The 24259-nt window shown below is 38.0% G+C and overlaps 1 protein-coding gene across 1 annotated transcript in view; it reads left to right on the top strand.

Annotated features, from left to right (window-relative positions):
* LOC124595810 (anoctamin-4) overlaps positions 1 to 24259 on the top strand; it is a 148502-nt gene that overhangs the window by 106538 nt on the left and 17705 nt on the right. Inside the window, exon 12 of the mRNA XM_047134704.1 lies at positions 9136 to 9341. Coding sequence (XP_046990660.1) covers positions 9136 to 9341 — 206 coding nt within the window. The remainder of the gene's footprint in view (positions 1 to 9135; positions 9342 to 24259) is intronic.

Genomic DNA, 24259 nt, shown 5'->3' on the forward strand with positions numbered 1-24259 from the left:
TTTGTACTTTGAACACAGTTTGTATGTTACTAGCACTTGTTCCCCAAAACATGATCCCATAGCTGAGGACTGAGTGTAGATATCCGTAATATGTTATTTTAAGACAGGTATTACTGCGTACCGGTGCAAGGATTCTAAGAGTATAGCATGCTGTGGATAATTTCTTTGCCAAAATGTTGACATGGTTTGTCCATTTCAGTTGGCTGTCTACATTCATCCCCAAGAATTTGGTACTTGTTACACATTCTAATTCATTATTATTAACTTTTATTCTAGTGGCATTGTGTTTTTTGTTCAATTGGAAGTTAATATAGTTAGTTTTCTTTACATTTAGGGTTACTTTATTTTTTAATGACCAGTTGTGGACATCATTGAGAGCCTCGTTTGCTCTTTCTGACAATTGTGTTGGATTTTCACCTGTTATTACTATGTTGCTGTCACCAGCAAAAAGTATTTTTTCTGCATGTCTGATACTTTGTGGGAAGTCGTTAATGTATATAAGAAACAATATTGGGCCTAATACACTTCCCTGTGGGACGCCTATATTCACATTTTCTGGGTCAGACAGGTGTTTTATAAGGGAATTGTTTGAAACTTGTGATATCTCAACTCGTTGAACTCTGTTTTCCAAGTATGATTTGAACCACTTCTTTGTCACACCTCTTATTCCTATTTGCCCTAACTTATGAAGTAAGATTTTGTGGTCAACTGTATCAAAGGCCTTTGACAAGTCTAAAAAGATACCACTTACATTTTCACCTTTGTCCAGTGCTTCTAAAATTACTTTAGTAAACTGTGCTATAGCAGATTGTGTGCCTTTTCTGGGCCTAAAACCAAATTGGTCATTGGAAAGAAGATTATATTTATTCAGGTAAGGATTCTAAGAGCATAGCATGCTGTGGATAATTTCTTTGCCAAAATGTTGACATGGTTTGTCCATTTCAGTTGGCTGTCTACATTCATCCCCAAGAATTTGGTACTTGTTACACATTCTAATTCATTATTATTAACTTTTATTCTCGTGGCATTGTGTTTTTTGTTCAATTGGAAGTTAATATAGTTAGTTTTCTTTACATTTACGGTTAGTTTATTTTTTAATGACCAGTTGTGGACATTATTGAGAGACTCGTTTGCTCTTTCTGACAGTTGTGTTGGATTTTCACCTGTTATTACTATGTTGCTGTCATCAGCAAAAAGTATTTTTTCTCCATGTCTGATACTTTGTGGGAAGACGTTAATGTATATAAGAAACAATATTGGGCCTAATACACTTCCCTGTGGGACGCCTATATTCACATTTTCTGGGTCAGACAGATGTTTTATAAGGGAATTGTTTGAAACTTGTGATATCTCAACTCGTTGAACTCTGTTTTCCAAGTATGATTTGAACCACTTCTTTGTCACACGTCTTATTCCTATTTGCCTAACTTATGAAGTAAGATTTTGTGGTCAACCATATCAAAGGCCTTTGACAAGTCTAAAAAGATACCACTTACATTTTCACCTTTGTCCAGTGCTTCTAAAATTACTTTAGTGAACTGTGCTATAGCAGATTGTGTGACTTTTCTGGGCCTAAAACCAAATTGGTCATTGGAAAGAAGATTATATTTATTCAGGTAATTTAGCAGTCTCTTTTTGACTAGTATTTCTATTATTTTAGAAATGATAGACAGTATAGAGATCGGTCTGTAGTTCTCTACATTTTCCACATCTCTGTTTTTAAGGATAGGTATAACTTTTGCTTGTTTTAGGTACTCCGGAAAGTGTCCAGATTCGAAAGATTCATTAATTATGTCTGTTAATGGGCCCTTTATGGAGTCTATACAATCTTTAATTACGCAGACTGGGATTTCATCAAGTCCTACTGAAGTTTTATTTTTTAGTTGGTGTACTACTAGTGCCACTTCCCTTTCTGTAGTTGGCAAGAGCACCATTGAGTTTCTTGGCTGGTTCTGAGTAGGTAAATCATACATATCTGGAAATTTCTGCTGTAATTTTTCTACAATACTACTGAAATATGAGTTTACAAAATCAGCTAATTTTTTAGGGTTACTACTGGTACATCTTTGTTTTTAATATGTGAATTGAGGTCCTTTTTAGCAGAGTTAGATGTTTCCTGTTTGACGATGTTCCAGGGTGCTTTGCTCTTGTTTTCAGCTTCAAGTAATATTTTGTTGTTTGAAAGTTTTTTTGTGGCTAGCAACACCTTTCTGTATATTTTCCTGTACTTTTTGTAGAATTGCAGAACTTCTGGGTTAGATTGATTATTTTTTATGGAGTTGAGCTATCTAAGAGTTTCTGGGGATTTTTTGATACCTGTAGTCACCTATTGATTTCTCTTTGTAGTTTTAATTTGATAAAGAGTTTTGGGAAACATCTCTTCAAATCTGAGTTTAAAAATTGACATGAACTTGATAAATTTCTGATTTGCATTGGTTTCTGCAAAGACTTCCCTCCAATCTTCATATTCTAGCTGGGATTTAAACTGATACAGGGCTGATTTGGAAAACATTCTTTTATATGTACAAAGTTTAGGAGGAGTTTCTACATGAATGTTAGTTTTTAAGATCTGGCAGAGGTGGTCTGATAGGCCCAGGTTTTGGACAACAATATGACATTTTTTACTACCAATATCTGTAGATACATGATCTATAGATGAGGAGGATTCTTTCGTTATTCTAGTTGGACAACTAACAAGGGAGGATATTCCTTAACAGCTTAGAATATTCACATATATGTTGCTAGCCTTATCAGGCTTCATCATATTAATCTTTAAGTCACCACAGATAATTACATTTGCTTTTGGTCCAGAAACCTTGTCTAAGCTTTGATTCAGTTTTGAGAAGAATATATCAATGTCTCCGCTGGGAGAGTGGTACACACAAAATATGACTAATTTTTTTGGTATGCTAGGTCCTATTATTTCAACAGTGGAAAGTTCGAAATGTTTGTCCTCACCTAGATCTAAAAGATCATATCTAACTTTAAATGACATACCTTTTTTTACGTAGATATATGAACCTCCACCATTCATTGAGATTCTGCTATAGTAACATGCAAGGTCAAATGAGGCTAATGCAATGTGTTCAATTTCCTTCCCTTTGCACCAGTGTTCAGTGATACACAAAATTTGGCTATCAAAATTTTCCAATTCTACTTCTAGCTGTTGTGCTTTGTTCTTTATGGCTTGAATGTTTTGGTGAAACACTGTTAGGCATTTGTTTTCACTTATCTTGGTGGCGCCTTTCCCTTTAGACCTGATGCTAAAAAATCCTTTAGATGAGCTGGTGGCATGGTTATTCTTCTGTTGATGACAGAGGAGGTGAGTCTGTTGCCAGTTAGACTTCTAAGTTGGTGTATCTGAAGGTATCTGCCTTATGTTAGTCTTGTAACTGAGGCTGGGTACCAAAAATCCTTGTTGTAGATTCCTCTGCTTGCAAGCATTTATCTCTTTCCCTGTTATGTGCTGTTGTTCACTGCTTTGCCCCAGCAAAAATCCTGGCTTCTCAAGGGTGGTTGTCTTCTTCTGGTGTGATGACTACTCCTATTACCACTGCTGCTGCTGTGTGCTGTTGCAGTGAATGCCAGCGATTCTGGTTGCTTGGTTATTGATGTTGGAACTACTGCTTCTGATGTTGCTGTGACTGCTAATGATTCTGATTGGTTGGTTTTTGATGCTGTAACTATTGCTTCTGTTGTTAGTTCTGCTGCTGCTAATGTTGGTTCAGTAGTAGGTTCCTCTGTTGCTACTGTTTTTTAGATGGTCCATTTGCGTGCTGCTCCTGTTTTTGCTGGTGTTTCTGCTATTGGAGAATTATACCATCCCAGTTAAGTGGCTGTCACTTTGTAGTTGCATTTAATTGCTTCCCTTATTAAGTTTCCTAACCTGGCCTTTCCATTTCTGTTAAGGTGAAGCCCATGTTTCGTAAAATATTCTCTGTCAAGTGTGCTTGAGTCAATTAATTTCACATTGCTGAATAGCCTACAACTACTTTTAAGTTTCGCATTAATTCTGTGAATGTCCTTATTCACACATGACCATTCAGGTAAATCATGCCTGTGGGTAAAGTTCACCAGTAAAATGTTTGTATTTGACAGTACTAGCAAAAGACTCAAGAGCTGTTTATACATTTTCATAGCACTGCCACCAAGGTGTTGACTGAGGATTCCTGTAATACAGCAGAGAAGGATAAGAAACAGGAAAAAGAAAGTGAACTGAGAAGAAGGGAAATACACTCTAATTACAAAACCAGAAGTAACAAAAAGTGTATTGTTTAAAAATATCCATTAATGTACAGCTAACATTCAAATTCCATTGTACTTTTACCAGTTAACAGCCATAATTAATAGATCAGAAGTGAAAACTGAACCAAAATGAAGTTATTCAATGCAAATGAAAATGGAAGATGAATAAGGCATGTAGGATGCAATGGTAAACTAGGGCGGGTAAGAAAGATTAGAAAAATATGGTGAAATATATCCAAATAAAGGAAGAACAAACCTAATTACTTCAAACATAGTAAAAGAAAAGCATAATAAAAAGAAGGAATTTAAAAAGGAGGCAGATACACATAGAGAGATGGAGTTGAGTGAAAGTAAATATAGAAATCAAACAGAGTTTAAAGGTACGTTTTGGATGAGCAATGGAACTAAGGGATAACAAGTAAATTGCATCAAAATGAGAATTAACTTGAGAATGCCATAGATTACAAGGAAACAGACTGACTGTTAAATTATCGTCTTCAAGGGGTGAATTTCCATTATTGTCAATAAACATATTAAAAATAGGCTTTTAAAACTGTAAGTTCCTTTCTCAGGGAGGAAAGGAAGATAGGTTTAGGAGGAGAAGCAGATCACATGATAGAGACACACCTGTTTTGAGAACAAGTGGAAAATGAAACCAAAATGCTTAATGGAGCTGTCAGTTCCCATGTCCAATGTATGGGAGTATTGTTACTTGGACATGACATCCAAGAGGCTGAATGGTGAAACAACTACTGTAATCAAACCTCTGCTTGTTGTGTTTCATCAGTTTCATCAACACATCCATAGCACTGATAACAACTTAAGATGCTAGGAGGTAAACTGATATTTGGACTTTGTTGAACTCATGAGTACTCTTATTAACCTGGTGAAGAACTGACCAGTGATTGCAAGTATGTGATACACTATGTGATCAAAAGTATCCAGACACCCCCAAAAAAGTATGTTTTTTATATTAGGTGCATTGTGCTGCCACCTATGGCCAGGTACTCCATATCAGCAACCTCATTAGTCATTAGACATCACGAGAGAGTAGAACAGGGAGCTCCACGGAACTCATGGATTTCAAATGTGGTCAGGTGATTGGGTGTCCCTTGTGTCATACATCTGAACACGAGATTTCCACACTACTATACATTCCTAGGTCCACTGTTACCAATATGATAGTGAAGTGGAAACGTGAAGGAACATGTACAGCACAAAAGTGTACAGGCTGACCTTGTCTGTTGACTGACAGAGACTGCCGACAGTTGAAGAGGGTCATAATGTGTATTAGGCAGACATCTATCCAGACCATCACACAGGAATTCCAAACTGCATTAGGATCCACTGCAAGTACTATGACAGCAGCCAGGAGGTGAAAAAACTTGGATTTCATAGTCGAGCGGATGCTCATAAGCCACACATTACACTGGTAAATGCCAAAAAATGCCTCGCTTGGTGTAAGGGGCATAAACATTGGATGACTGAACAGTGGAAAAACGTTATGTGTAGTGACAAATCATGGTACACAATGTGGTGATCCAGTGGCAGGGTGTGGGTATGGCGAATGCCCAGTGAATGTCATCTGCCAGTGACCGTAATGACAACAGTAAAATTCGGAGGCGGTGGTGTTATGGTGTGGTCATGTTTTTCATGAAGGGGGCTTGCACCCCTTGTTTTTATGTGTGACACTATCACAGCACAGGCCTACATTAATGTTTGAAGTACTTTCTTGTTTCCCAGTGTTGAAGAGCAATTTGGGAATGATGATTGCATCTTTCAACACGATTGGTCACCTGTTCGTAATGCACAGCCTGTGGTGGAGTGGTTACACAACAATACCATCCCTGTAATGGACTGGCCTGCACAGAGTCCTGACTTGAATCATATAGAACACCTCTGGGATGTTTTGGAACTCTGACTTCATACCAGGCCTCACTGACCCACATCAATACCTCTCCTCAGCACAGCACTCTGTGAAGAATGGGCTGCCATTGCCCAAGAAGCCTTCCAGCACCTGATTGTACATATGCCTGTGAGAGTGGAAGCTGTCATCAAGACTAAGGGTGGGCCAACACCACACTGAATTCCAGCATTACCGATGGATGGCACCACAAACTAGTCAGTCATTTTCAGCCAGGTGTCCAGATACGTTTGATCACATAGTGTAGCTACAGCTTCCAGGTTATAAATGTTGGTACTGTAATCAGCAGAACATAGTGAAAAAGCATCAAATGCATCAAGAAATATGAGAAGAGAAACAGTAGAGACAATTGAAAATGATGTTCCACATTTTTTAGAAGACTTTCCAAACAATTCTCTTAAAATACACAGATAAATATCATAAACTCAATGAACAATATAAAATATGAAAGACTAGAGTGCATCAGAAAATCAACACTTATCTGTACTAAAGATCAAAGTTGTTGTGAGAAAGTTGATAAACTGCAAAGTGGCATAACTATACTGGCAAATCTATACTGTCAAATGATACAAAACAGGAGAAAAAGATTTCACTAAAAAGAATTCCTGTGAAGGATTTCTAAATAAAGGACCAGACAAAAATTCGCTCATGGGTTGTTGTTCAGCACAGATTAAGGCACAAGGATCAAATTAAAATGCCCAAAAAGTATTGAAAAGTAGAATTTCAGTTCCTGTGTTACATGTGACATTGTAGGTATGAACACAGAATGTTATATACTGAGAAAAGGACAGGTTTCACTTGACTGAAGTGAAAAATGGCACAAAAGCTACAAAAGAGAAAATTTTCTGCATAATCTTTTTATAAAATACAAAATATGCTAATTCAGTTATTAAGAAGCAAGAGACAAGAGATAACAACAGCTGTAAGACTGGTGTTGACACTGACCTGAAGGATGAAACAGTTATCAGTACCATACAGCCAAAAATATTGTTATGCAAAAGTATAGTGAAAAAGAAGTTCAATTTCCCAATTTAAAATCTGCTGTGTTATTATTCCTTGTTGAGAAAGTTTTATGTGTTTCTGAGCATTGTATGATGGAACTGGAAGGTGAATACCACAAACATACTGAGTACCTAAACAAGGCACTGAAAATTACGTCAACATGGTGGTGTGGCTGTTTATAGTAACCATATCTTCAAAATATCAAAATTCAGGAAATTGATTTAAAAAATTACTCCCCCCCCCCCCCCTCCTTCATTTGCTGTGGTGATGACTGCAGTGCATGATATCATTAATTCTGTGAGAGACCGAAAATTATTGGGGTCACTTTGATCCATGTCAGGCCATGCAGCCTAGTAGTAAAACACATGCCTGGAAACTTAAAGGCCACTGGATAAAATCCCAATTGAACTACAATATATTTTAGTGTTCCTTTACCCTAACCTTCCTCTCAAATGATGTAAAGGCTTACCAGGAATGACACATGGTTCAGACTCCACATCCAGCAGTAGGTTTCAACTATAGGACCCCCTTTCCCCTGTGGGATTCTTGAGGTAGCTAGGGAAGTCCAGTTGAAAGATTTGCAGTAGACCATTGAGCCTCATGCAGTTATTTTTATATCATTACTTGTGACTGTATAACCATCTCTCATAATTCGTGGAAACTGTCCAGAGCAACTATCTCCTTTGATGACATCCCAGATGTTCTCAATACAAATGATGTCAGATGATGTGATGGGCCACTTTAGCACTCCTCATGTCCTTTATGTGTTTCTCAAACCTTTCTGGCACATTTTGAGGATAATCAGGTGGTGCATTGTTTTGCTTAAGGTACTAGTCACCTATGGCATCCACATGACCATGTGTTAGGTTCTTTATGTTGTTCATCAGAGACACAATGGCAAGAAATCAGGTGCCTCATTTTGTCCCCTATGAAAATCCCTCATATACCATAACCACCTGCATGGATGTTGCACTGTTGCCAAACAGGGAGGAGTATCTTGTATTTTTCAGTGTAATCAAACCCTGCCATTTATGTGTGCCATCATTTGGTGTGATCCATCAGTCCAAGCAACCTGTTCCCACATGTGGAGTGTCAAAGAGTGGTGTTCTTTTGTCTATACTAGTCTGTGTGCTCTGTGAAATGTGATGAGTCTCACTGGTTATTGTTGTCCAACACTGAATAACACACAGTTGCCCATGTCAGCTGACTATGGCAGCAGTGTATCTCCTGACTTGTAGACACACTACATCCTTGGCATGGAACCATATGAAAACTTCAGTATCTGCAGAATTTCAGAGATGATGGATTGTGTGCACTGAGAATCATATGATCTGTCTGTGATCAGATAAATTCATATAATTTGACCATCCAGGAATCATCTGCAATGGTGATGACCAATACAAAGCCTGACAATAATTTAATCAATTGACATGACAGACTATTCCATCCACAGTGGTCAGGAATGCTCTCTCTTAAGTGTAGCAGCTGCCTCTAATTCAAGCATCTATAGATAAATCATGCATATATTACTCATATTGCCATATACTGACTTATTAGAAGTTAAATTTCTTCTACTCAAGAAAATGAGAGGGTAAAAGTGTACCAAAAGCTGTAAGAAGTCTTACATGAGAGATCACACATAGTCAAAACAGGAATGAAGTTAAGAGAGAGAATTACAGATGCAAAATAGATAACAAAGTGCCAGTATAGTACCAGTACTGAATATAGTTACTGCATCTTGCTTCACATAGTGAAAAAATCTAAAAAAAAAATGTTTCAACCTTTTCGGTTTGTTCATGTAAACAATAATTTGCTTGCAAAACTATTTTATCATGTATCATATTCATAAATACTACCCATGTTCTTCATCATATTCTGTAATTACAAAATAAATACAAATTATTCATAAAACAAAGTATTTAAGTATCATTTCTGTATATCTCTTATGTATTCTTATGTTTCAGTAATTCAGTATGGTTTTGTAACTCTTTTTGTGGCTGCATTTCCTTTGGCTCCTCTGTTTGCATTGCTAAACAACATTGGTGAGATTCGATTGGATGCATATAAAATGTTGACCCAAGCTCGACGTCCACTGGCAGAACGTGTAGAAGATATTGGAGCTTGGTATGGGATTCTTCAGGGGCTCACCTACACTGCTGTTGTTTCAAACGTAAGTGTTTCAGGCAACTTTATTACGTGAGTATTTAATGCTTTACATCTGAATTAGGTTTTTAAAGATGGATGTGGATGTTGTGGTTGGCTTTAAGATACTGTATTCCAAATTCTATTTAGAACCACTAAAACAGTTTCATTAATGAATTATAAGAGTAAAATAATAATAATTACAATATGAAATAGTAAAAATAAGTTTAAAGCACACAAAATGCATGAGTACACTAAGTCAGAATATACAAACACCAAGCAGGTGGTATTTGTCAGAAAATTAAAATAAATTGATAATCTGTTTTGTTTGCCATCTTATGATTTTACAATGAAGGTTCATTGTCTCACAATAGTTCAAAATACATCTGACAATGACAACATTATCACCTAAAGTAGAAAGTAATTCTTCTGCAAAAACATTTGATGTCTCTCTCTGTCAGTGTACAAATCACATCTAGTTGAAATGTGGTGCTCTGTTAATAGTGTCACATTCTGGTGGTTCTTCACAAAGTAAGTAGGAAACCATGAGCTAGAGTGAAGTGTCATATGTATCATGAGTTAAAATAACCCCATTTCCTCTGAGGTAGTATATTGCTGTCAGTTGGTCACTAAATCAAAATTTCTAGTGTTTTTTTTCCAGCCAGTTTGCACAATTGTATACATCATGTTCGTCAGTAACATCGCTAAATGCTTTGAAATATCATGTAATGCCATTGCTGTTTTGTGACAAGCTTGACTGACTTCTGCATCCACAATCTGGTTGCTGTGGGTGCTGGTGTACCCAATAGAATTACATTTCTGTGAACTGTTGGTAGAATAGAGAGTCCTACATAATTTTTTCTGGTAGTTAGATCTCCAAATGATCTGAATAGCACACCCATAACAAAGCTTGGACAAGATGACTGTTCTATAAAACAGGGGTGGAAGTCCACCCCTGTATCTTCCATTGAGACACTTCAGAATGTTCATGGCCTTCAGTGTTGTTAGGGGTCACAGGTATGATTGCTAGGTGAATTTTATACTCAGTTTAACACAAAAGTTTTATGTACTTTCAAAACTCAATAATTCTGTCACTGAAACTGAGGTGTTGTAATGACACTTTTCTCCAAGAAGCAAAGAGTTAAACTTTGCATGTTATTCCATGTGACAACATTCTAGTGTGCAAACTGACTTTGGACTATGCTCCAACATTACAACGAAAGAAATATTTTTGAGAGGAAGAAATGTGGTAACAATGAAAGGCAACCACACAAGCTCTAGTTATGACAATTTCTTTCTAATGTTATACCTATACATAGAACTTTTCAATGTAGAATAATATCCCTACAAAGTTTTTCTTGCCTAGGAAAGCCTCTAAATAGCTAGTTCCAATTAAACCACATGATCTTCATTAACCATAGAATGGTATGTTCTGAACCGAGGGTAGCGTCTGTTGTGTCCCCTAGTTGTCAAAAGGTGGCATAGAACATTACAGACATTCAATAAATGAGTAAAACATGATACATAGAGTAATAAAATTGTACATATCTTTTTATCCTGTGAGTTTACTTCAGCAGACTCTGTTCCATCAGATAACTGAATTGGCTTTTTTACAAAAAGGTAGATCACTTGTTAACAGTTTCTATCATTTTCTCAAAAACATCATGCAAATACATAGTTGTGGTCTCACTGCAAGTCTTCTGAGATCTGGGACAGAGTTCAGTGTGTAGTATCTTTAAAAGATGCATGGTGGATTACATTTACATGCAGTGAATTGAAGTGAAGTTGGTGTCCTTTTGTGACATCATAGCATCCTACATAAAAAGAAGGCAAGATGTGGAGAGTGTGTGGTTCACTGGCAGCCTGTTTAAATGTAACTTCCCCCACGAAAATGTGAATGGTCTGCCACACGTGGTCGACAAAGAGACCATCAATATTTCAGGGTCACTTATGAGTTTCTGTAATGTGAGATTAGATACTGATATACCATATATTCAAGGGTCTGTAGTATGCAGCTGGTAATGGAAACTCAGTTTCTTTTAGTTCTAGGAGAGAAATGAAAAGCTTCCAAAAGGTTCAAGAGTTAAGGTGTTAATCCCTAATACTGAATCTGACTGAAATGGACAAGAAGTGTCTCTTTAGATTTATTATTCAGAATACAATACTGAGTGCCATAAGCTTGTGGCACCACATCTTTAGACACAAATGAAGATTCAATTTTCACATACAATAGCAGCTATTATATATCTCTCCATTGCTGGAACTGGATGGCAAATGTTGTCCTTCTTTCTGCGATAGATATGTACAGGGTGTGTATGCCCCGGGACAACCATGAGATGAAGGAGAATCCTGGGAATCTTTTCATCCAGGAGTAAACTGGGAAAAACTCAGGAATTTTTTAGTATTCATTGCTTTAGTTTTCAGTTAAATTTTTGTAATTTTGACTGGTAAGAACTGATACTCTAACAAAGAATTTTACTTTAGCCCACTGGTGCAGGATGATACTGCAGCAATAAAACATAAACAAGGGAAAGAAAACCAAAATAAACTTAAGTTGCAAAGGAAATGTGTTTAAGTTGCAAAGGAAATGTGCCATTTCCAAGAACAAAACACAGTGCACACACAAGTGTATGCCAACACCAAAATGTGCCAAAGGCATTAGAGTGAAGATTATGCAATACCTCATAACAACAAATTGCTTCCAATGACCGCATCAGCATTGGTTTACATGAGGTTCATTTGAGCAGTTGCCAGTGGGCTCATGTGCATGCGTGGTTGAGTCACATATGAGCAGTATCTGCTCCCGCTTATTGTTACTTGAAGTAAGGCTATAAGCTGTAGCAGTAGTAGCAACAAGCAGCCAGACACTAGCCGGAAAATTTCTTCTGGTGAGTCCAAGCTGCCAGATTCGTGCATGTGCAGACCAGTCTGAGTTGCAGTGGAGAGGGCGGTAGTCTCCATGTTATAAACTCCATGTGATCTGTGTTGAGGTTTAGTGATTTTTCTGTTTCCTCTTCATTTACAACTCTCATGTCAAATGAAAGCAAAACGGATTTCTGTGGCTGAGAGGTATCAAGAGAACTATAATACATTCACATACTTAGGGAAGGCTAAAATATGTTATTGGTTTTAGTTTCCTGATTTATTTCCAGGTTTTCGGCAGTCAAGCATTAATTACCCTGCGGAACACTGAAGCTTTTTTTGTTGATTCACTAAAGGAATTTGGTTTTTATTAATCTTTCCCACAGAGGCAGTCAATTTATTTGAAACAAATTGTTTCATTCTACAGTATTGGCTAGTGCAAACTATTTGATAAATTACAAGTGCCCGTTTTTATCTCCTGCCACATATGGTGTTATGCCATATTAAGGAACCAAACATGAGATAATACAATACTGGTACTCCAAGAAAATTTGCAGCCCAAAAACCACTCTGAAATGCTTAATATCAGGTTGAGGCCTACTTCTTTGTGAATCTGGACATATGAATGTGCACTTTCAGCCGAATTATTCATTTTAGTCTTGTTTACGAAATTCCAATGGTGCTGGAGTACTCTCTGATGTTCTGTTTCATTAACGACATAATGTAACACCTCTTAATGCTATATAGGTATGAACATGTGGGCTTTCTACATCATTGTAGCTGTGCATGTCCAGTAACACCGTTTTCTGGTGCTCTCTGACAACCGAAAAAACGAATTCTAACAGTTTGTGGGAAAATACTGCAAATGGTGATTGAAAAGTGTTACTTTCAAAGTAATTTTCATTTTATGAAAGATGAATTATGTTACATGTGCAAATGTGCTTTGAATTTCTCAAATAATAGAGTGTTTGATTCTCATTTAAAGCTTAACACTCTGAGGGCCAACCACTTAGAAGAATTTCAAGCCCAGACATTTATGTATTATTTGAAATTTTAGTGGCACATTTGTGTGATGTATATTAAAATGTAACATGTGCAAAAAAGACCAGTATTATATGTGAAACTTTAGCTTTTCTTGTAGCTACACTATGTATATTAATTTAAATGATTAACTTTGCCTATTCATGTGTTTGTGCCACTGAACAGTGATGTTGGTTGCTATTGGCTGACTATGTCATGTGTCCTATACTCTGAATATCTACTATCATCAGCTGGCGTGATCACATGACATTAGCTATGATTACTAAAGTGCATCCCAATCTGAATCTCAGTGCTTCAGAAACTAACATTCTGTCACTTGACCTAGAAAATGTGTATTTTCACCCAGGAAGAAGTATATTTTTAACTGGGATATCTGGGAAAAATCTTGGAATATTTTTTCCTTGTCCATGTATACACCCTGATGGTTCTTTGTCATTGTCTGTTACCATGTAACAAAGACATTATGCAATTGCCTGTGCTATACCTAATGAAGAAATTAATAGCTCTTCATTGTTTTGACAGCTTTGATTAATAGTCATCTGCCTGTACCAGAAGTTTTCATGTGTGAGTTTCATAATCCTTCAGCCTTTTTAGAATGATTGAAAGGAACTCCTGCTCTGGCATTCAATGGCTTTCTTCAATTCCTCATTTGCCCTTCACCCTTATTCTCTGGAATTGTGACTACTTTTGTATCATTGTACTGTCTTTGTATTTAAATATAGCTAATTTGCTCTATCATATCCAGATCACATCATATATAATCCATATGTGCAGCTTCTAGAAAGCACTGTTCTATCTTATTAAAGAGTCCATGCCAGGATTGGCATGGGCTCTTTGGAAGATGAATGGAAGATAAGAAGACTGAATTGGATGCTACAAGCAGATGAACTATGCAGAGTGATTCAAAAAGAAAGAACATATTTCAATCATTTATTATGTACAAACTTGATGGATGTAAACATATTATACACAGAACTCAATACAGGAAGGTTTATAGTTTTATGTTCACACAAACAGTGTGCTATATATTCAACATGAGCACCATGGGCTTCATGAGAAACATCAAAATGTTTGTTTATTTCACTACACACATGAATCAACAGGTCCCTGTTTATTGAATTGACAACTTCAGCAATTAGATTTCTCAGCTCTTGAAGAGTAGCTGCCTTAGGTGGGACAATGACTCCATCTTTTATGCACCCAACAGAAAAAATATCACAAGATGTGAGGTCTGGTGATCTGGGAGGCTAAAAGCAATTAATGTATCCTGTTGTCCACCTTTTCTAATCCACCATTGTGCTATGGTTTGTTAAGATAATGCTGCACCTCAAGGTGAAAGTGAGGTGGGCCACCATTATGCATAAAAAATGATATCATTGGAATCTTTGTGATGTTGAGGAAACAACCAATTTTCCAGCATGTTTTAACACTTCTACTTAATTATTATCTACTTGTCGGTAAGGTAATCCTCAAAACTTCAAAGACAGATGAACTGACTTATCAAAAGTGTGTCATCTGATGTTATCTAGAATCATAAGTAGAATGTTAAAACAAAATTTTTCTCCACATAACTGAAATATTTGTAGATTGCCTGGATCTTCATGAAGTGTGTGGTTTACAGTGAAAGTGATCGGTTCCAGTTTTTAAACATTTATTCTTCCGTTTGTAACAGCTGATCAAATCCATCATGACACATTGCAAAGAGGCCAAGTTGTACAGTATGTCTTCGTAAAACAATTGACTGGTTCACAAATAAGAAACATACTTTTTCACAACTTTAAATCTTAGTGAAATAATATTCAAGTAACTAACACAGGTTACACTTCGAGATATCAGCTCAAACTGCCCGTCCCAGCAGCCTCGCTGCTTCCCTATTTATATATTCTAAATAATGGCTGGTCACTTAGACCATTATTACTTAATGACAACATTTTTAATCATATTTGCAATTAAAAGTTCCAAAGCTAAGATGTTCTGATTACACAGAATAATACATGTAAAATTACAGAATTGAATAATATGTGAATTTTGTAAAGTAAAAATGTTTTTAAGTGTGAAAATTCCATCTAAAATGAGTACAATAATGAACTTCACAAAATTAATTAATACATGCTAACTACACAACGACTTGCATTCCTAACAATAATTGAAGCTAAGAGGGTAAAAGAAATGAGTTTTGATTGACAGAATTTGTAACAGATGCCTAGAATTTTAAAATTAGGTGTATATCTGGTTACAACAACATGAGTTTAATTAATAAAGTCATTAAGATGGAATGTTCTTTACAGTTTTCTTTCTAAATTTATGTTTTACAATATGTGCCTTCATTTGTAAGCAACAGAATAACTTCTTGAATGAGTAAACTACATTTGTAAAAGTACACTTATTTGAATAATTACAGTTGATGATTAATACCATATATTTTATTCCTACCATTTTCACTAATTCAAGTCTTTCCCATTACTACAGTGAAAGCCACAGTTTGTTAAAATACATCATCATTTGTTTTATTTTGTAATAGTGTCTGCTAATTAGTCTCCAATTTAGTGTCATTTTTATGAAATTCACAAATCACCACAATACCAATCATTTTAATGTGAGTTATTGTACTACACAATCAGGGAATTGAAGTTTTCATTAAGTCTTTGTATATTACAATGTCCAGGTATGACATTCCTGTCAGAGTTTCTATAAACTTTGTGAACAGAGGCAGCTCAAAACACATTCTGTTTTAGTAAAATTATAAACAGCCGACCAGTTGCAATGGATAAAGAATTCTTTACCTAGGTTTCAACAAATTTAAATTTGTCTTCTTCAGAAGGTGACCTAAGGACAATGAACATCATAGCTTACATTAGAAAGGTATGAAACTTAAGTCAAGAATAGATTTTAACACAAATTAGAGAGTTCTTGCATTACAAAAATATGAGAACGACGACTGGTACTTACAATTTTACATTAGTATGGACTGATGTATCATTGCCGTTTTTACAAATGTCTGCATAGATCCATTTGTCAAAATTAAAATATAGCCCTAAAAATAGGGTTTGTAACGTAAATATAAATTAGTACATGGATGTTGCAGAGCTCACAACCGACTGAGTGTAATCGGCCAGCGTAGTTACTCTGCAGCCAGGGCAGGTGGCGCTCATGGCGCGAACGATGTGCTAATTGGCGTCCAAAAGCAATGTGTAAATTATCAGTATTAATAACGTCCTTAGATAAAGTAACTATAAAAAGAAAGAAAGCATTTAACACTCCCGTTATAACAGTATGGGAGCCTTGGTACAATTAATGTAGTTATACATCAAAAAGGCAGGTGGCGCTTACGCCGAGAGAGTTACGTACAGTGGCATATACAGCCAGAATATAAAAATTACATTACAATATTAGTGAAGCCCACACACAGTATATATGTCAGAACTTTAAAATTGACAATAATGGCTCTTAAGACAGCCATTATTGTCAATTTTAAAGGTATATATGTCAGAACTTTAAAATTGACAATAATGGCTCTTAAGACAGCCATTATTGTCAATTTTAAAGGTCTGACATATATACAGTGTGTGGGCTTCACTAATATTGTAATGTAATTTTTATATTCTGGCTGTATATGCCACTGTACGTAACTCTCTCGGCGTAAGTGCCACCTGCCTTTTTGATGTATAACTGCATTTATTGTACCAAGGCTCCCATACTGTTATAACGGGAGTGTTAAATGCTTTCCTTCTTTTTATAGTTACTTTATCTAAGGACGTTATTAATACTGATAATTTACACATTGCTTTTGGACGCCAATCGGCACATCGTTCGCGCCATGAGCGCCACCTGCCCTGGCTACAGAGTAACTACGCCGGCCAATTACACTCAGTCGGTTGTGAGCTCTGCAACATCCATGTACTAATTTATATTTACATGACAAACCCTATTTTTAGGGCTATATTTTAATTTTGACAAATGGATCTATGCAGACATTTGTAAAAACGGCGACAATACATCAGTCCATACTAATGTAAAATTGTAAGTACCAGTCGTTGTTCTCATATTTTTGTAATGCAGGAACTCTCTAATTTGGATTAAAATCTATTCTTGACTTAAGTTTCATACCTTTCTAATGTAAGCTATGATGTTCATTGTCCTTAGGCCACCTTCTGAAGAAGACAAATTTAAATTTGTTGAAACCTAGGTAAAGAATTCTTTATCCATTGCAACTGGTCGGCTGTTTATAATTTTATTACGTGGAACTGTTGCTGTTGTGCAGCTATGTTTAAAATACTGACATTCTGTTTTGATAACTCTCTTCCACATTTTACAATGACATCAGTATTTTGTAACCCCCACATTCTTTCATTCTGGAAGTTTACTTTACCTGATAGGTGGAATATTAGTTCATTCCAAAAGATGAGTCATTTGGAAAAAGTGTCCTCTGTTGAATCTTGGAGAACTGAAATGTAAAATTCATACATCTGTTATGATTGCTGGGACATGATTGCTGCAGTAACTGCATCTTATAAGGCTTCATATGCAGACATTATTTTTTAACCACCACACCATTGTCTGAGGAAGTTGAAGTTCCTGGAAAGCCTGTCCTGTGGTTTTCTGAGGGCTCCATGTAAAAGCATTTTCGGTACTCTCAAAATTGTATTCAGATGTGCATGGCCAACCTGTGCTCTTCCCTTTGCATATGCAACCAGCTTCAAAGAATTTTGTATGCCAGTCATAAATCTGCTTGTTCATATGGGCTTCTTCCTGAATCGACAACAGAATGAACGCTGCAATTGAACAATGGATTGACTTTGTATAAAGTCCAACACACAAAATTATTTCTCTTGTGGTGTAGTTGCTAGTAAAAACAGTGCAGTTGTGTCAAAATTCTGCACCTTCCTCTATCCAGTGACATGTGCAATGTGTCTCTAAATTTTATAGTTTGTATATAATAAACAACTGAAATCTAACAATGGAAAATCCAGGATGGAATGTAACAATACGAGAGAAGGAAAGTTGCTACTCACCATATAGCGGAGATGCTGGGTCACAATAGGCACAATAAAAAGATTCACGCAATCATAGCTTTCAGCCATTAAGGCCTTTGTCAGCAGTAGACACACACACACACACACACACACACACACACACACACACACACACACACACACACACACACACACACACACACGCGCGCGCGCGCGCGCACACACACACACACACAAACACACACACACACACACACACTCACGCAAGCACAACTTGCACACACGTCTGCAGTCTCAGAGAGCTGAAACTATGCTGTGAGTAGCCACACCAATGCATGATGGGAGTGGCGACTGGGTGGGGGTAAGGAGGAGGCTGGGGCAGGGAGGGGGAGGTATAGTGTGGTGGGAGTGGCGGACAGTGAAGTGTTGCAGTTTAGACAGAGTGCAGGAGAGAAGGTGTGGAGGGGGGAAGGGGTAAGTAGCAGAAAGGAGAGAAATAAAAATAAAAATAAAATAAAAAGACTGGGTGTGGCAATGAAATGATGGCTGTGTAGTGCTGGAATGGGAACAGGGAGGGGGCTGGATGGGTGAGGACAGTGACTAACGAAGGTTGAGGCCAGGAGGGTTATGGGAATGTAGGATGTATTGCAGGGAAAGTTCCCACCTGCGCAATTCAGAAAAGCTGGTGTTGGTGGGAAGGATCTATATGGCACAGGCTGTGAGGCAGTCATTGTGACTATGAGGCAGATTGTGTGAATCTTTTTTTGTGCCTATCACGACTCAGCATCTCCGCTATATGGTGAACAGCAGGTTTCCTTCTCTCGTATTGAAACAACTGAAATCCGTGCTTTCAATTTAAATCAAGTGATATTTGAATGCAAAAGCTATATTTAACCAGTATTTTCTCATTCAGTAGTGCCCTCACAAAAAGGTGAGGAAGGCAACATAAGGCTGTGGCAATGATAAAATCTATAATCTCTGAAAAGGAGAAAAGGGTGTGGAATTTGTTTGATAATCTCATTAAGAGCTGATCTGTTGAATGGAATGGCAGAAGATAGATGGAACAAGTAATTACTTTCAAAGACCCATGACCTATTACTGACCAACACAAAGCCAAAGTGTCTTCAGCTCTTTCCTCAAGAGAGACATCCTTACTGTGGAGATTTTAGCGTCTTAATGGCGAGCATTAGATGGTCTAAATTGTACCTCCCTGTGTTTAAACTTTAAGGTCATCCAGTTGGTTTGTGAATCTATTCAAGTTCCATTGAAGCATATATGCTATTGTTATCGATGTCTTCTTTAGCCTAGAATCTTTTCATAGGTTAACATTATTTCTGGTGGACAGGGATACTATAGAAAACATTAAAAATTTGTCTATGCAGTTATCATACTCCATTACGCAAGACTACCCTCGTAATTGGATAACAGACAAAGTATATGATGGGATGGCTTCCTTATTGGCTTTTTTGTCAGGACTTGTGTTGTGCATTTCTAACAAAAAGAAAACAGTAAAATCACCAGGGGAGAGAATGGCTAATCAGTATTTACTTCAGGAGGCAAAATTTCAAGTAATTCCCAGTAGAGACACATATAAGTAGGAAAAACTATGCATAACTTGTATGTTCATTCCACAGAGAAGAAGAGGGATAGATTGGAAAAGGAGATGCAGATCACTCAGATCTAGATCCAACTACCGTTTATGAAAAAGGAGGGAGGGGGGTGGGAGGGGGGGGGGGTCAGGGAGTTAATGGACACTTAAGTTTGTGAGGCAGTGTTTGTCAGTGATGAGGGAATGTTGGGGAGGTTTGGAGGTTGTTGTAGAGATGGTGGATAGTGGTAGGCAGACCTGTTATGTTTACCCCACCCTCAGAACCTCCCTCCCATAATCAAACAGAATCCAGAACCTAAACAGATCCGAAACACAGTTGTGAACTTTTCCTCCAAAAGCCTTAGCCTCATAGAAGTATCAGTAATTGCCAAAGGGCCCACCTTTTGCCCCACTCTCAAACTGAATCATGCAGAACTTGTTAAAGACTTTCTCTCCTTCTTCCGGTCCCTACAGTCGAAACACTTCTTGCCTGCCAACTCTACCAATCAGACTTAACCATAGACCTGTGTTGAACCTTGCCTGACTCTGTTCACTCCTCCATCCAGCTGTGATCCATCACTACTGCCCTTATAATCCTATCTGCTGACAAAGGCTCCATCACTGTTATTTTGAACTGCAAGGATTACCAGGCAGAAGGACTCTGCGAGCTGTAGCCACCTACATACCCTGCCACAGTGACCCATTCCAGAAATCAAGCAGGGTCTCCAGCCTCTCCTCAAATCCTTAAGCCCATTCCAGAACTTCTTCCCAGAGTCCATCTCTCTCCTCACCCCTACCACTCTGCACACTCCTACCTTCTGCATGCTTCCTAAAGTCTGTAAACCCAACCATCAAGGATGACCCATTGTGGCCAGTTACTGTGCCCCCACTGAGATAATCTCTGCTCTCAGAGATCAACACATTTAGCATGTTACCTGCAACCTCCCTCCTGTATACATATACCAACAACTTCCTCTTCCAACTCTCCTGATCGTTTATACATGATGTCCTGCTCATCACTGTTGATGCCACCTCCCTTTACACTAACATCCCTAATACCCATGGCCTTATCACTACTGAGCAGTGCCTTTTGCAACACTCAATGGATTCCAAACCCACAACCTCCTTCCTAGTCATCATGACCAACTACACCTTCATGTACAATTACTTCTCCCATTCGAGGGCGATCTAGAGAAATCCACCTGGTTCAGATTCACTGATGACATCTTCATGATTTAGATAGAGGGTGAGGACACCCTATCCACATTTTCTCCAGACCCTCAACACTGTCTCCCCCATTTGCTTCACCTGGTCCTACTCAACCCATCAAGCCACCTTCCTCAATGTTGATCTCCACCTCAAAGATGGCTACATCAGTATCCCCGCCCACATCAAACGTACCAACAACCAGTAGTACCTCCACTTCAACATCTGCCACCAATTCCCCATGAAGAAGTCCTTTCCATACAGCCTAGCCACCTGTGGCCATTTCATCAGTAGTGACAAGCAGTCCCTCTCAAAACACACCAAGGGTCTCACTGAGGCCTTCACAGACCATCCTCCCCAAGCTTGTACAAAAACAGATCTCCCATGCCTTATCTCTCCAGTCACCCACCACCTCCCATGACCCACCTTCCATCCACAGAGGAGCATTCCCCTCACGACTCAGTACCATCCAGGACTGGAGCACTTTCCCCACCAGGGTTTTGACTACTCTTGTCATGCCCTGAAATGAGGAATGTCCTACCCACTATTCTTGCCATTGTTCCCATTGTGGTGTTACACTGCCCACTGAACCTACACAACATCCTTGTCCATCCCCACACAATCCCTGCTTCCAACCCTGCACCTCATGGCTCATAGCCCTGTAATAGACCTAGATGCAAGACCTGTCCCATATATCCTTCCACCACCAACTACTCCAGTCCGGTCACCTTTCCCATCAAAGGCAGGGCTACTTGTTAAACTAGTCATGTGATCTACAAGCTAAGCTGCAACCACTGTGCTGCATTCTATGTGGGCATGGCATTCAACAAGCTGTCTGTCCGCATGAATGACCACCAAGAAACTGTGGCCAAGAAACAGCTGGACCTTACAGTTGCTGAGCATGCTGTCCAACATGACATTCTTCATTTCAGTGACTGCTTCACAGCCTGTGCCATCTCGATTCCTCCCACCAACACCAGCCTTTCTGAATTGCAATATATTCCGTGTTCTCGTAACCATTCTGGCCTTCGCCTTCATTAGTAATTGTCACTACCCACCTAGCCCCTTCCCTATTCCCATTCTAGCACTATACAGCCCTCCATTCCACCACTGGACACACAGTCTTTATACTTCTCTCCTTTTCCTCTGCCACTCCATGCCCACCATCTAGACTCTTGACTTAACCAAACTGCCCTGCCACCTTCCCACCTCATCCCTGTATGCCCCCTGAGCTGCAGTTTACTGCCCTGCCCCTATCCTACTGTCTCATCCCATCCCTGCCCCAGCCTCCTCCTTACTCCCAAAACCTGATTGCTTCTCCCACATGCACTGCTGCTCACAGTCTGGCCTCAAATCAAATCAAATGAGATTTTTACTATCACATAACATGCCTCATACAAACAAATATTCTGATATAAGTTACTTGTCAATTTTAAGACAAACATGCAGACTAATAAACTAATCTAAGGTGACAATAGATATGTATTACTTGAGATGGCTCTCATTTTTTTAAATTTATGGTTATAATATATATGGTGTTACCCTTTAGAGAGATGCTATACAGGGTGTTCAGAAGTGATGGTCAATATTCAGGGATATGACAGGAATGACCATTTGAAACAAAAAAGTCAAGTAAACAGGGGGTCTAAAACACATACCTTAAGACCTATTAGCAATTCTTGATCTTTGCTACTGTGAAACAAATTTCTTCTGCTGTAAGCTCTTTGCTTTCCATATTTTTGGGAAGTGGCAGTAGGGACCAAAACAAAAAAAAGTCCAGTAAACATGTATTCTAAAATGCATGCATTGAGAGCTATGAGCACATTTTCATCTTCGCTACTTTGAAACATAGCTCTTCTAATGAACAAATGCTCATAACTTTTAAGGTACACATTTTAGAGCACATGTTTACTGGACATTTTTTTGTTTTGATCCAAACTGCCACTTCCCAAAATATGGACAGCAAAGATTTTGCAGTAGAAGAGATTTGTTTCATAGTATCACAGATCAAGAATTGCTAATAGTTCTTAACATATGTGTTTTAACCCCATGTTTACTTGACTTTTTTGTTTCAAATGGTCATTCCTGTCATATCCCTGAATATTGACTATCACTTCTGAAACACCCTGTATTACATGGTCATCATTCAAGAAATCTTCTACACTATAGTAGCAACTGCTTTTAAAATATTTTTCCAGGTCTCCTTCAATACTTTTTAGATCTGGATCACATTTCCCCTTACAAATTTTATTTACAAATTTCATGCCCTTTTAGTGTGGAGTTTGAGTCTGTGAGGAGGGAGCATAAAATTTGCCTCACGTCTAATCACATACTGATACAGGAAGTAGTTGTCCTTAAAAAGTTGTGGGTTTGACATTGTGAAAATTAGCATCTCATACATATACAAGCTTGGAATGGACATTAGATTAGTTTTTCAAATAGAGGTTTGTGATGTTGATTATTTTTAGCTCTTATCATGGCTCAGATTATCTTTTTTTTATATTCTAAAGGGTTTGAGGAGATTAGTTTTCTCAGACCCCCAGAAAATTATGCTACACTCAACTACTGAAACAAAATAGACATAATATATAGTTTTTAACTGCTGGATGAGAAATTCAGGACATACACAAGACTGCTCAGTCGACTAAGAACGCTGTCTACATGATCACCCCACAACATATTTTTATTTATTAACACAGCTTGCAGTGCCCAATTTTTTTGTCCATGTAGCTAATGTCACTTATACATCATGCTGATTGTTTTGTGGTGAAATGAAGAATTTCTGTTGTTGCTAAGTTTAATTTCAAATTATTATTTTTTACCCATGCCTCCACTTCCCCAAGTGTCTGCTCAATACAGTAGATTAAGTCATTGGTTTTACAGCAGATTATCACAGTTGAATTGTGCATAAAGGGTGGTATCTGACTCAGTGTTGCATGGCATATCATTGATGTAAATAGTAGTGGCCCTAACATTGAGCCTTGTGGGACATCTAATTGTATGTGTTTCCAGCCAGAAAGGAATTTCTTCCCACTGTTATCAACAAATACTCTTTGTTTGTCATGTATGATGTCAAAACCATAGCTAGTCAATTTTTGAAGGAGCCGGTCATGGTTTACAGTGCTGAAGGCCTTGGTAAGATTGCAGAAGATGCAGCCAGAGACTGTGATCATGTGTTTGTGACCTGTGTTTGCATGTGTGTGTGTGTGTGTGTGTGTGTGTGTGTGTGTGTGTGTGTGTGTGTGTGTGTGCGTGTGTGTGTGTGTGTGTGTGTGT

Source organism: Schistocerca americana, chromosome 2 (genome assembly GCF_021461395.2).
Source record: "Schistocerca americana isolate TAMUIC-IGC-003095 chromosome 2, iqSchAmer2.1, whole genome shotgun sequence".
Classification (NCBI taxonomy): Eukaryota; Metazoa; Arthropoda; class Insecta; order Orthoptera; family Acrididae; genus Schistocerca; species Schistocerca americana.